This window comes from Neopelma chrysocephalum, unplaced genomic scaffold (assembly GCF_003984885.1).
Source record: "Neopelma chrysocephalum unplaced genomic scaffold, ASM398488v2 Primary Assembly neopelma1_96845, whole genome shotgun sequence".
Taxonomy (NCBI): Eukaryota; Metazoa; Chordata; class Aves; order Passeriformes; family Pipridae; genus Neopelma; species Neopelma chrysocephalum.
The window spans coordinates 184,349-197,659 of NW_020925488.1; the positions used below are offsets into that span (position 1 = coordinate 184,349).

At 42.4% G+C, this 13,311-nt stretch overlaps 2 protein-coding genes across 11 annotated transcripts in view; one reads left to right on the top strand and one right to left on the bottom strand.

Moving 5' to 3' along the window:
* KIF24 (kinesin family member 24) overlaps positions 1-5,232 on the bottom strand; it is a 28,363-nt gene extending 23,131 nt beyond the window's left edge. For 5 of the 9 annotated variants that reach the window (XM_027670348.1, XM_027670352.1, XM_027670355.1 and 2 more), the window contains exon 1: positions 4,997-5,231. The gene's annotated coding sequence lies outside the window, so the exon portion shown is untranslated. Of the gene's footprint in view, positions 1-4,996 lie in introns of all 9 variants that reach the window. The other 4 variants (XM_027670353.1, XM_027670349.1, XM_027670354.1 and 1 more) reach the window with 3 other exon arrangements.
* Positions 5,233-5,392: 160 nt separating this feature from the next.
* NUDT2 (nudix hydrolase 2) lies at positions 5,393-10,974 on the top strand. 2 transcript variants are annotated; one of them, XM_027670358.1, is made up of 4 exons: positions 5,393-5,516; positions 6,099-6,152; positions 6,751-6,909; positions 9,898-10,974. In XM_027670358.1, exons 3-4 carry the CDS (start codon positions 6,777-6,779, stop codon positions 10,209-10,211), a joined length of 447 nt encoding a protein of 148 aa, XP_027526159.1. In that variant the 5' UTR covers positions 5,393-5,516; positions 6,099-6,152; positions 6,751-6,776; the 3' UTR covers positions 10,212-10,974. The 2 variants fall into 2 exon arrangements, with proteins under 2 accessions (XP_027526159.1, XP_027526160.1); XM_027670359.1 differs by lacking the exon at positions 5,393-5,516 and adding an exon at positions 5,582-5,702.
* Positions 10,975-13,311: the final 2,337 nt, after the last annotated feature.

Consider the following 13,311-nt stretch of genomic DNA (forward strand, 5'->3'; position numbering starts at 1 on the left):
CATGAATCTTGTGAGCATTTCCGAGTCTCCTTGGCAGAATAACCCAAACATTCTCTGAAATCTGAAACACAGGATTTCTCTAAATCTACATGGGCCACTGGAACGCCACACTTGTGTTCTCGGTAAACCCGAAAAAGCAACATGCATCACTGAAAGGTATGCCAAAAAAACCCTCAACTTCTTCACTCATGTCTCACTGGCAATGCATTGTGCAGCTGTCTGTATCCAGATGGATTAATATCTGCAGATATTTTTACTTGTTCCACAAAACGGAAAAATGATAGCACTTCAAGTATCTGTTGCCCACTGTCTTCTTATATCTTTGTACGGTCTAGGACTTCAGCAACTACAGATCTTATCAATTTTTGGAAAATACAATAAGATTCAACAAAATCAAGTTATTTAAGACCTAAGTTTTTCTCCCTGTAATTCAGGGTAGATTCTTTGTGAGGATTTTCAAGCTTCTCTACAATACATTATTTAAGAAAATAAGGTCACCAAATATCACCCTCAACTTTGAGTCCACATCATTAATTAATACATTATGTTGAAGTAATAATAACAACAAAATGAAAAAGATTAATATAAAGTGCTTATTGTATAAGACATTACAAAAGTCAAAAGGTGCAGTAGAGGTCATCTAAAATGACTTAGAAGTTAGAGTCTATGCTGTAGATAAAATTCTGAGATTGAGCAGCGACAAACTTCAAGACAAAAGCATTGGTATGTAATTGGATTTATTTAATGTGTATGTAATGTGATCCTGAATCTGGAGGTAAAGTCAGAGTCACTGCTGAGGTTGTGAGATCCTGGGAGGGGTGAATCAAAATTGACAGGGAGGATAGCAAACCCAGAAATCAGGGAGGCTAAACACGAAGACGTGCAAGGGTTTCACAAGCATTCACAACTTGCCAACTTCTCTAGCAGATAAAATTCCACAGGAACCTGAGACTTCATTTAAAGAAGAGTTATGTCTCGTAAAAATTCCCTTTCTTACATAAGATGGCTTAAAATGTAAAACCAGTACAGGTCCTGTGCAACTCTCTCTATGCACTGCCATGGGAAACTCCCGCTTGATGAAAGGAGCAGAGAGAACTCAAAGCCAAGACACCAATCTCAAAAGTACTGAGAATCTGTTAAAAATAATCCGACAAATTTATTTTCTCTACTGTCTATCTGTATCCTAATTTACACCTATATTTTTATATATCCTTATGTTAAACACAGAGTGGCCAAAGCCCAGCGCAAGAACTAATTCAGTGTTAACCTCAGTTTGAATTATAATTGAACACAGCACAGAGAAGAAAGGAAAAAAGGGGAAAAACTGGAGACGCTTCCTAAAAAAGGAGCAGCAGACAAGGGGAGAGAACTATGAATTTGAAGGTCAAGGTTCTAATTAAAAATTAAACAAAATATGTTTATACAGAGTAACAAGTGGCAAGAATTCTCAAAATGAGAAAACTCCAAGTAATGTAGGAACTGCAGAACAGAGGAGAAGGATATACTGAGCCATGTAAGCAGCTCTGCATGGCTAATTGCTAAGGTCTGTTGCCATGTGAAAGCAACTAAATGGCTTCTTAATGAGGGCTGGTCTCTTAATGAAAGCTGAGATCTGCCTTCCCAGATATAATAAGTCTTACTGGATGTGAGTGGTTTCAGGGGATAACTCCAATGACTTCCCATCCACAAAAAGGAATTTCACAACCTAGGAAAATGGAACATTCACTAATTAAGGAGTAACAAATTAATTAGCCATGGGGAAAAAAATTAATCAGTCATTATGATGACAGGTTCCAGCATTTCTGATTGCTTTAAAACGTGAGAGGAGACAATTTCTAAAAGATTTGGTCTGGTTCATACAGGAGAGAATTCAGAGAGAACTGCAGTTGTCAGTGAAATCTTTCTGGCCTTTCAGTGATGCCCTAAAAAAAAAAAAGCCTCCTTTCTCCTCATTAAAGAATACTTTAATTCATCCAACACTTTGTGTCTGAAGACGCTTTTCCTAACAGATACACAGTCCTTCAAAATAAATCGGCTTTGCAGAAACTAAGAAGAGGTTTTCAAGAACTCTAGATTTTTAATGCCATCTTCTGGCAAAAAAAAGATAAGGCTTTTGACTCTTATACAATAAATACCAGCCAGCATTCCCTCAGTTATTGTAAGGATCCAATTTTGTTTGTTCCCTTGAGAGAACGATGTCTCCTGGGGCAGAAAAATATAACATTCTTCAGTGTGGTAGTTTCATATCCAAACCTAGGTCTCGTTCCCCCCAAGGCTATGAGTGACTTCACTGAAAACAGGGTTGAGATAAAAGTCTAAGACTTCTTAAAATAGTTGGATATAACACATCTTGATAAAGAGGTGGGTCACTGTGGAAGAACAATTCTCCATGCACACCCAGCCTGCCATCTTTATGTGGCAAACCCAAGTGCTCTGCAAATTATTTCTTAGGCCAAGAAGTTTTACAGAGATCTTAAAAGGCTGCCAGATGCTGGTAATGGACGAGTAGTTGTTGTAAAAAGGTACTAGAATTATGTATAAAGGGACTAGGTCTAACCACAGAATTAGATCACAGCTTGTCATCAGAGAGCTCATCCTCTGTTTCAGCATTAGAGGTTTTTAAATGTCATAAAGCTGCAGAAAAAAAAGTCAGGTGTAAATAGCAGAAAGGAGTGGTTACATTTTTCTGTTCTGCAGGAAATCGCCTTACCACAAAATTATGCTCTATGAGCTGGTTCTCCATTTTAAAAGGCTTTTAATTATTAATAAGCTCTTTCACAGAGCTGATCTTCTCCTTCTCAATGCACTTTTCAAAGTGGAGAAAAGGCTGGTTCTTCAAAGATACTCAGAGTGTCAATCACTATGTGTAAAATAAATCACATAAAATCCCCACGTGGGCTATTTTAAGAATAATCAGCCTTGGACCACTATATTTTGATCCTTATTAACTTCTGATATATCAGTGATCTCAGTGCAGCGTTCACCTGAATAACACTCATGTGCCCGGTTATCCCGCTGTAGCTCACTCACACTGACCTGGGAATTTTAGATTATTGCCACTGACAGTCCTGAGTGCCACCACTGAGAAACGACACAAGTATCACTATATCCATACTTTAAACTACGGAAACTAAGCCTTGGAAAAGTGAGGAAATCTTATGTGACACTCCTAGAAATGCAAACTAATGCTGCTGTACATTCAATCCTGCAAATAACCTAGGGCAATCATTCTGAATCATAAACTCTGGCCTGATCACTAAACAGGTTTATTAGGCATGATTTTCAAGGGTATTTGATAAATGAAGAAATTGTTAATCAGTGTCCAAAACCTAAACACCACCTTGTTTTCCATCCAGATCATTTAGCTTTAGAAATACTTCTACAAATAAAAGTTAAAAACTTGCAAAGTTTGTAAACGTGTGCAGCAGGTAGGTGTTTCCTCTCCTGATCAGAACCACAGCAGTGTGCTGCGCTCACTACTTGTAACCATGTCCCCCTCAAAAAAGACTCCAGCACAGGTTCTGTCCATGCCAAAGTGTTGCCTGGTCTTTCAAACACGGGAGCAGAGACCAGAACGAAGCCAATCTGGCAATCACACAATAGGGAAAAGGGAATCACATTAACCCACGTCAACACTCATCCATCGTTATTCCTTATTCATCTGAGCATTAAGCTCTTTCTTTAACTGTGATCCGAAGCCAAATCTGATTTAGCCCTCCAGAAGTGAATGGCTAATTTGCTTTTCCAGAGCACCACACAAAATGCTTCACCTTTAAATCATTCTGACCCCGTTTCTCAGGAATTAGGGCATTCCTCCAAAGAATGGGGTCAGGGTGTGTTGCACTTTTTATAAAGACAAGCTCCACAACAAGAGATAATCTGTATTGTAAAAGGAGTCCATAATTTTAGTTCAATGCAGCAGGTAGGAGCTGTGAGGTCGTGTTTGACGTTGCAGCAGATCCCCTTGGAAGATCATAGGATTACTCCACTCTGTGCACGTAAACAACATGGCATTAAACATCCTGCCCCTTCTTAGAACAAGTGTTGGGGCAGCCTTCTGAATAGATAGATAGCCACTTTCAGCCTCAGTACAGCAAAAGTAACTGGAGAGGAGGGAAAGCTTTTAATGCTAAATGACAACTATTTTACAGCTGGACAATGACACAGGTCAGCAATGCTCCCCTTTCCTTTGCCACTGACACACCTGACCCAGAGCAGGTCACTAAAACTACAATTAATGTCCTCGCTTCTTAAAGCAGGCTTAAAAACAACTAAATATTGGGGGTTTTTTTTGGTCCCTAAGAGAGTATTTTGGGGTACTTTAATCCTCCCTCCACACTAAGTATAGCCTGGTGACCTCAGCAGAAGAGGCTCCGTCCTGCAGCTGATCCCAACAGCTGCCAAGAACAGCTGCACAGAGAGGGGAAGTGTCCCATATTGGAATATTGGATACTGGAAGCGTCCAATATCCATCCATGTGCCGAGAAAATAACCCACGAGTTATATCGGGAAAATGATTATTTGAAAACCTCCCCCGAGCTGTTCCTGCCAGCAGGATTTACCAAACGGCTCCTGAGGTTTTATTTTATAATTTTAATTTTTTATAATAAAATATACAAAATACGCGAAATATAGTTTATATGTTATACGTAAAATACATAATATATATTATAAAGTGTTCTGATATTTTATATAATGCATATATATGGATTTTAAATGAATATTTAAATATTTATATTTAATATGTATTTAAATATTTTTATATTTGTATACATTTTACATAAGTATGTATGCTTATATAATACATGTTATACACTGATATCTATATTATATATAATATAAATAAAATATTTAAGTATGTACTTTAAAAGTATGTTTAAATATTGTATATATTACATATAAAATATAGAAAATGTGAAATATAGAAAATATAAAATAAAGAAAATACTATTTTAAAAATTTTGGTTTACAATTATAATAATGTATCGAAACAAACCTCCGCGCGTCCGGAATTGCACCGCGTGGCTGACCGAGGGGGGATATCTCCTCTCATCCTTCCCCGCGCTGTCCCACCACGGTTTCCCCCCCTCTAGAGCGCGCCGGGGCCGGGCAGGGCGGTGCTGCGGGAGCCCTCCCCGGTCGCGGCCGCCCCGGTCCCCTCAGGGCAGGGACCCCCCTCGCTCCCTCACGGGCCGCGGCGCCGCTCGGCGGCGGCCATTGGGCCGTGTCTCCATGGCAACAACGCTTTTCCCGCTTCAAACGCCCGCGCGCAGCCTCGCGCCTCCAGCCAGCCAATAGGAAGAAGGGAGAGGGACGGGCAGGGCGTGGCCTGGCGGTGAGAGACCAATCAGAGACCTTAACGCAAAGGAGGCGGGGCCTAATGAGAGCGGGAGCGGGGAGAGAGAGGGCGGAGCGAGACGGGAGTGGTTCCCGCCCGCGCTGGAGGCGCTGTCATTGGTTATAGCCGCCGTCAGTCGTGCGCTGCGTCCCGCCCACTCTGGGACCCGGAAGCGCAGGTGAGGGTGGGGGGCTATGGTGGCCGCTTGGGGGGACACGTGTCCCGGTTCTCCCCGTCCCGCTTCCCCGTGTCCCACCACACCTCTCCCCCTCCCTGGGCACGGCGGGTGACCTTGTGCGGGCGGGGGGCGGGGATGGGAGCGCGGCCCCGGGGCGCCGAGCAGCGGCGTGGGAGGCCTGGAGAGGTTTGTCCTTGTCCTTCCCGGCGCGTACGGGAGGTGGTGCTGGTCCCCCGGGCTGGTCCCCCGGGCTGGTGGGGGCCGGCGAGGGGGTTTGTCCTTGTCGTGGCTGATCGGAAGCTAATGGAAGCGGTTAAAGGGATTGACCAAGAGAGCTGAGCGCCGTCCAGGGGCGTGGGTGTTGGCGAAGGGCTCCATGCTGTGGTTTATCCCGCACTGGAATCTGGAGGTGTCACACGATGCCGCGCTTGGCGTCCCAGGGAAGATCAGTGTTGTGTAAAGTTATTATTTGTTGAAGTGTGCATCTCTGTCAAAATTCAAGGCTTTGCCTGGAACTGGGAATCTCCCAGACCTTTAACGTGGATGACTCATCTCCATCGCTTTCCCTCTCCTTCTGTATAGGACCAGACATCCCGGCTGCGTGGCTTATTGATGACAGTATTTATCACTTGAGAGGTGTGTTCCTTTACTGTTTACATCAAATTAGTGCTTAATACACATGCCAAGAAACTTTTAGTTCTGTATAACAGATTTATCTCTAGCCCAGACAGCAGAGAGCCTGTCCTTTGCCATTCATTTTCTCACTGACATCCTAAGGACTTCTTTGCTACAGGGGCAATTATTTTTGTATGCCAGTTCCAGTAATGTTGAAGTATTATCTCTGCATGGGACCTTCCAATTTTTGCAGTGGAAGAGGCTTTCCTTTTTGCTTTTGCTTTATAATTTGTTTTCCCTCCCTGCGATATTGTTTGTAATATACCATAATATATCAACAGCAAAGAAATGTCATGTAGGTCACATTTCATGCTTCTTGATAACTTTTTTCTTTTTTAAAAAGCTTTTATATAGGTTCCTGTTTTAAAAGGAAAGGATTCTGGTTTTTTACATTTCAAAGATAGTTAATAAGATGCAAATATTACAACTACATTGTAGTAACTACAAGGGGGTGGACAACTTTTAGCTCTGCTGAGATACATTTGCTGGCTAGATACAAATAATCTGTTTGAACTCCATGTTTTGTGTTGTTCCTTGATCCCCCTGTGTTGTCCCGCAGCTCCCGGTGCAGTTGGCAGAGGGGGAATGGCTGTGAGAGCTTGTGGCTTGATCATCTACAGGCGGCTGCAGCCAGCACCGTCCTCCAAGGTCGCTGACAGCATCGAGTACCTCCTCCTGCAGACATCCTACGGGACCCACCACTGGACCCCGCCAAAAGGTGATGTTTGTTCTGATAACACACTTTGTTCTGATAACACTCTTGGTGTGAGGTTGCAGACTGGACTTTGGCCCAGTGCTGCTGAGCTCAACTTAGCGAGGCAGTTACCAGCCCAGAGTAGCTGCTGATTGTGGTGTTTGTCTCATGCTCCTGCTCCTGAAGCAGCAGGGGGAGTTTTGACGCTTAAGTCATTTGCAAAGGATACTGTATAAGGTATTGGGCACCACTAATTTCTGTTGGGGCTGGGGTTGACACCCAGTCGTGCTCCTCACGTATCTCATGTTTCTGGCAGGCGTTCAGCACACGACTGAGGTAGCAAGTGAAATTTTTACCTTTTTGCTCAGATCTGATCCTCTGTCAGGTACCACTGACCAGGTTGGTTGACCCGTGTCTAGTCAGAGGGGTCACAGTCTGCAAGAAGGCAAACTGAAGTCTGCAATGGTACACTTTAAAACACTTTTCCTGGAAGTTGCAGGAATTCCTTGTAAGTTCGGGACATCACTGGTGAAAATCGCATGCCTAATGCAGTGGAGATGAGAGGCACAGATAAGGTCAATTCTCCTGTCAGCTGTCTTCGCCTAAGCCATCAGTGCTCATCAGAGAGGTCCCAAAGCAGAAGACAAGCCCCAGGACAAAGAGCATCACCTCCTCTGTAAAGAGAGGTGGCAGAGCCAGTGTTTGGCAGTACGCAGTCACAGCCCTGATAACCAGGAAAAGTGCAGCACAGAAATACTTCAGGTTCCTTGCAGATCTTCTTACATGCTGTTTTTTACCCTCCGAGATTTGTTCCTGTTAGGTTTTACTTATCTTTTTGTAAAATGCAGTGCTTTTAAAGCCTAGTGCAGCAGTCTGTAAATGGGAATTTGCAAATTGGGAAAAAAAATAATCTTTTAACAGTACCAACTACGCTCTCCTATTAAGGGAAAGAACAAAACTTTCCAAACCTCCCCCTTTATCCACTTCACCAAAAGCCTAAGGGAGTTGAGTTTGCAGCCTAATGGAAAACCAGAAAACTAAAAAACACGATTGATTGTTGTGAGAAGAGACCCACGTGAAAAGGCTCCCTGGGAACACAGTAATTCTGGAGAAGCAATTGAAATTACTTGGAGGCATTTTGATAGGGAGTTAATTGTCTTGTGGGCATACGTCTCACACACTCAGAATCACAGAACCATTGAATTGTTTGGGTTGGGAGGGACCTTTAAAGATCATCTGATCCAACCACCCAGCAGTGAGCAGGGACATCTTCAACTAGACGAGGTTGCTCAGAGCCCATCCAGTTTGGCCTTGAATGTTTTCAGTGACGGGGTTTCCACCACCTCTCTGGGCAGCCTGTGCCAGTGTTTTCACCATTCTCATGATAAAAAAAGTCTTTCTTGTCTGTAGTCTGAATCTACCTATGTACATAACTTGTCTGTGATGTTGACGTAGATGCAATGTGGCAGGAGCCAGAAGGTGACATTGTAATTGTCTTTCCAAGCACACACGAAAGGCAGTTTACAGCTACAGCTGTACCTTGTTATTTTAAAAATTCCCTAAGCAGCTGCAATCCTATGGGATTAAACTGGACTTGCTTGGATTTCCCCATGTGAACCTCATCAGCCTCATCTCTGCCCCTAGAACTGTGACTTTGCACTAGCCAAGGCTGATGGGAAGGGAAAGGGATGTGGGGTTTGTTTTCCTCCTCAGTATGTTGGAACTGCATCAGTGGAAACAGCTGGGAGGATCTGAAAGCTGTGGTGTGAGGTGCTACCACCAGTCCTTTTCCTCCCCAGCAGGTAGACTGCACTGTGCAACCTGGAAACTTACTGAGCTTATATCTGAGGTTATCAACAGATATCAACATCAGATACTGTTTTCTGCACAGTTGCTGCTTGTAAGAGAAGCATATTTTGCGTTTGAGTTGGTGTTATGTTGTAAGAGGTATTTAAACTTCTGGTGCACAGACAAAGAAGCGAGTGAGACCTGTTGCAAAAGCAAAACCAACTTCTCACATACCCCAGTTGTAGTACTAGAGTGGGCCTTTGGGTACCTGGGACCCAAATTCATCTCTGTAATTAAATTACAGCTATTTGCAGCCAGCTATGTAGAAAATTGAGTGACAGCAGAGGCAAAATAAAGCTTAGGGGGTTTTTTTTCCCTTTTGAAACCTCCCAACTCCTGCTATGTTGCTTTTTTGAGGTCTTGCTTGGCTTGTTCTATTTATGTTCTGGTCTGGAGCTTTCATGAGAAAACCAAATCCGACATTTCTCAACAAAAGTACAAACGGCTGGGGATGTGTTATATTTATCCGTTGTTTGTAGTGGCACCTCTCGTTCTGACAACGTAAAATAAATGATGTGTCTTAGGAGAACCACACAGCTGGTGAAAGGACTGGCTCTGAGGATTCAGAGAGGCAATACGGGAGAGAGAGTATTCATGGGGGAATATGGGAGAGAAATTAAAAAAAAAATTAAAAAAAATAAAAAGATGCTGACTGCATAAATGAAACTCACCTTTTAAATGGGCATTTGTTGGTGCCTGGTCCCGTTGTTTCTGGTCTGTTGGCATGAGTGAGAGTTTTGCAGAACTGAGCCTTAAGCTTATGTGGGAGGGCAGGGTTGAGAGAGGATAAGACTCTTACAGATGAGCAGTCTCCCCTCTAACAGGATGAAGGAAAAACATTCATGAGTTGGACTCAGTCCTCAGTATAATCTAAGGTGGAACAGGTGTAAAGTGCTCCAGAAGAGGAGAGGAGGACTGGGAAGAAAACATGTCTAGTGCTGCCAGGCCACTGGGGGTTTCAGAAACTGGGGTAAACAGTGATCCTAAAAGCCAGAAGGCAAAGACAAATCAAGACATAAGAGTTGGAAAAGCAATCTCTGCTCTCCCAATTTCCGTTTCATCCCATATCAGCTGCAGTGTGCTCCCATCTCTGCCTCCCAGTGTTTCCCAGTTGCTGACTGGAAGTTTCCTTCTCAGAGACTGACTTTTCCACCCTCTTGGCAGGCCACGTGGACCCAGGGGAGGATGACCTGCAGACAGCCTTCAGGGAGACGCAGGAGGAGGCTGGTCTGCAGGCCAGCCAGCTCACCCTCGTAGAGGGCTACAGGAAGGAGCTGCACTACCCTGTCCGTGGCAAACCCAAGACTGTGGTTTACTGGCTGGCAGAAGTGAAGGACTGCAACACAGAAATCAAGCTGTCGGAGGAGCACCAGGCTTTCCAGTGGCTGAAGCTGGAGGATGCTTGCAAATTGGCAGAGTATGAGGACATGCAGGCAACGCTGAAAGAAGCGCATCAGTTTCTCTGCTCCAAAGAATAAGTTCTTCTGTGAAGGATAAGGGGAACTTCTGAAGGAAAATGGCCTGGGGTTTTTTGGGGGGTTTTTTGGTTTGTTTTTAAATTGGAGGAAGAACTACATGGCTGCAGAAATGTAGATTCCTCTGTTAACTGTAGAAATTCAGTGGAGCTTTTAAAGAGCTTGTGCTCGTCTAGCTAACACAAAAAAGCATGATCTGATTGAAACATGAGCCAGAGGTGTCTGAGTTGAAACCCAGATCTAACAAAGACTTCCTCTGTCCCTGTCTCATTTTCTTCCTTTTTTTAAAATTTTTTTATTTTTTCCTCCCTTGAAGTGCTGAACAACCACAGGTCTTTTTGAAAAATCAAACACTTGATGTATCTTGACTTACTGATGTAGAGCTACAGAGTTGAGCAGATGAGCATATGGAGATTTTTAATAACAGAATTCTTACTGCAGAAGTCACACCTTGCATTTCAAATGAGGAAGCAGTATTTCTGTTCCCAACTCCTCCACTGATATGCTGTGATCACTTGTCAAATCATTTCAGGTCTTGTTTGTTCATATCATGAATTTATGTACATCCCTAATGTACTGTTATGAGAACATTTTCCATCCAAAAAGTTAGTAAACGGTTGAGGTACAGTATTTAGATGGTAAACCTGAAGTTCTTCTTTGGCCACTTTGTTTTCATTTTTTGATCTTTAACAGACATCTTAGCCCTACATTTTTCAGGGGGGTTAGAAAGGGAAATCTATGTGGATAATACATTTTCTGTACAGGATATTTAAGCTTATGCGCAATCTGTTTAATACTATCCATGTTTCTGTGGCTGCAGCCACTCATCTTTTGGTGCAGTATCCATTAATAATGTTAGTACCAGTATGACAGGAGTGCCTTGCTCATTACTCTGTTATCTTCCTGTGGAGAAATTTATAAAATCCTCCTTATAGTACATATTTTTATATATATATATATATGTATGTATGTATATGTATATATACATGCATACACACCAAAAAAAGGATGCACTCTAAGGAGGCTTTTATACAGATACATATATATACACACATAAACAACTTCAGTGCTCCTCCACTTTACAGTCAAGTTTTATTTTGATTATGAACACTGTTCAGAAGCATTTCACTCAGGTAGTCGCAGAAGTGGAAGCACACAGGCTGTGCCATTGGTCTGAGTGTTTCTCAGCTAACTTCAGAACCAGAGGATGGAAAGTGAATCCCACTGTCACAAGGTCCAGCCCCATGGCAGAATCAGCCATTTTGGAGTCTTTCCTGATGTATGTTTGGCCAACGTTCTTTCTAAGGCCTCTCCTGATGAAGACTCACACCTTCAGTTCCTCTGTCCATACCTTGCAACATCTGGTCTCTAGCATCTAATGTGAGTAAACTAGTGAGAAATAACAAAAAGCTAAAGATAGGGTGAGAGAAGAGTTAAAAGCCTGTGCTGCTTCAGTCTTGTTTTTTCATTACTGTTTGAGCTACCATTTAATCACTGCTGTGTAAACAATGGTGTTGCTGCCTTCGTGTTTCTGAGCAAGATTAGCATATTAAGTACAAGTTACAGAGAGTCATTAACAAGTCATCGGTTCTGCCCATTCAGCAGTAATGAACATATGTACTTGTTGCTTTGGAAAGCAAGGGGCTGAACTCCAAGCCAGCATTTCCCTTTTAAAGGCACTGCTTACTCAGTGTTCCCAAAGTGTGTCCCGATTTTGGAGGGCGAGCAGTGCTGTGCACTGTGAGGTGATGTGCTCCTTGGACAAAATTTCAAAGGCAGGCATCTTGACTCTGGTAGAAAAAGGTATAAGGGATGTAACTGTGATGATTGGTGAGGCACTTCTTGTGCATTTTGAGATATCTATGTACAGAATGCGTTCCCACAAATTTTCTAAAATGGTGCTTGCACATTTGGAACGTTGACCCCAAAGTCTTTGAATTTGTTTTAACGTGGAAACATTGGAAAGTCAGAATTTAACTCTGATTCTTTTTTGTGTTCACTGCTCACTGGTGAAGAAAGAGTTCTTCTTCTGCCCATGTCTAGTAGTAAATTATTTTTCCAAGGAGTGTCTGGGAAACCCTCCAGCAAATAATGATGGAATAATATGCCTGGGGAAGACATTTATTTCTGACCTCAACAATTTTCATGCTCGGAACCCAATAGGGCTTTTATTTTCTTTCTTGAGAACAGTTAAGTTTTTGCTTGTAATAGTATCTCATGGCAGTAAACCTTTTACCAAGCTGTGGATCTATATTTAAAAAGAAAAATTTAAAAAAGGAAGAAACTTTAAATTCCCTAGAGGAACCTTATTTCTGCCATAGGTTAAATAAAATCAAACTCTAGAGAAGTCCAAACTACACTGAAATAGCAGAACAAGCTAATTTAGGTAAAGTGAAAAGAGTTGTTCTAGTAAGAGACATGAGAATATGGTTTTCCTTGCTCTGCTGAACAAATACACTGACACAGCTCATACTTGTAATTTCCTGGTGTTAGTATTTCTTTGTCCAAGTAACTCCTGACTTATAGCCATGATTACATCATCTCAAAATCAGAGAGAAGAAAAGCGTAAATTCATGAATATTAGGAAAGCCCTAAGACATTGCAAGTTTTACCGAGAAAAGACCAGGACTGAGTGTGACAGTGACAGGTAATTACGCTCAAACAAGAAGTGTAAAGGCTGAAAACAGTGTCTTAACTCCTGTCTAGAAAAAAACCCCAAACTATATTACTGCTCTGATGGGAGCAATATATCTGTTCATTGACTATTTCATGTGATTATAGGAGATCAGAGACTGAAGCTGGTATAACGTGGCTCTATATGCAATATCCCCAACAAGCACGACCGACGTTACCTGCCAGTCTATTTAATAAAAGAGGATGTGTGTTTTAATAAGGTTTTGTACATCCTAAATATGGAAGTATTTGGAGAGACACATGCTCTCTCAGCAGGGCTCTTGCAATCATGCAGAGAGGACAATGGAGTGCTGCCTTTTAAGTTAGAAAAATAACTTGCTGTTACTTAATTGACAACTTAGTGGGGATGAGTATTTTGGCAGATATCTGGAGGAGACTATAATTTTTTGAGTCCTGAGAGTAGTGCTTA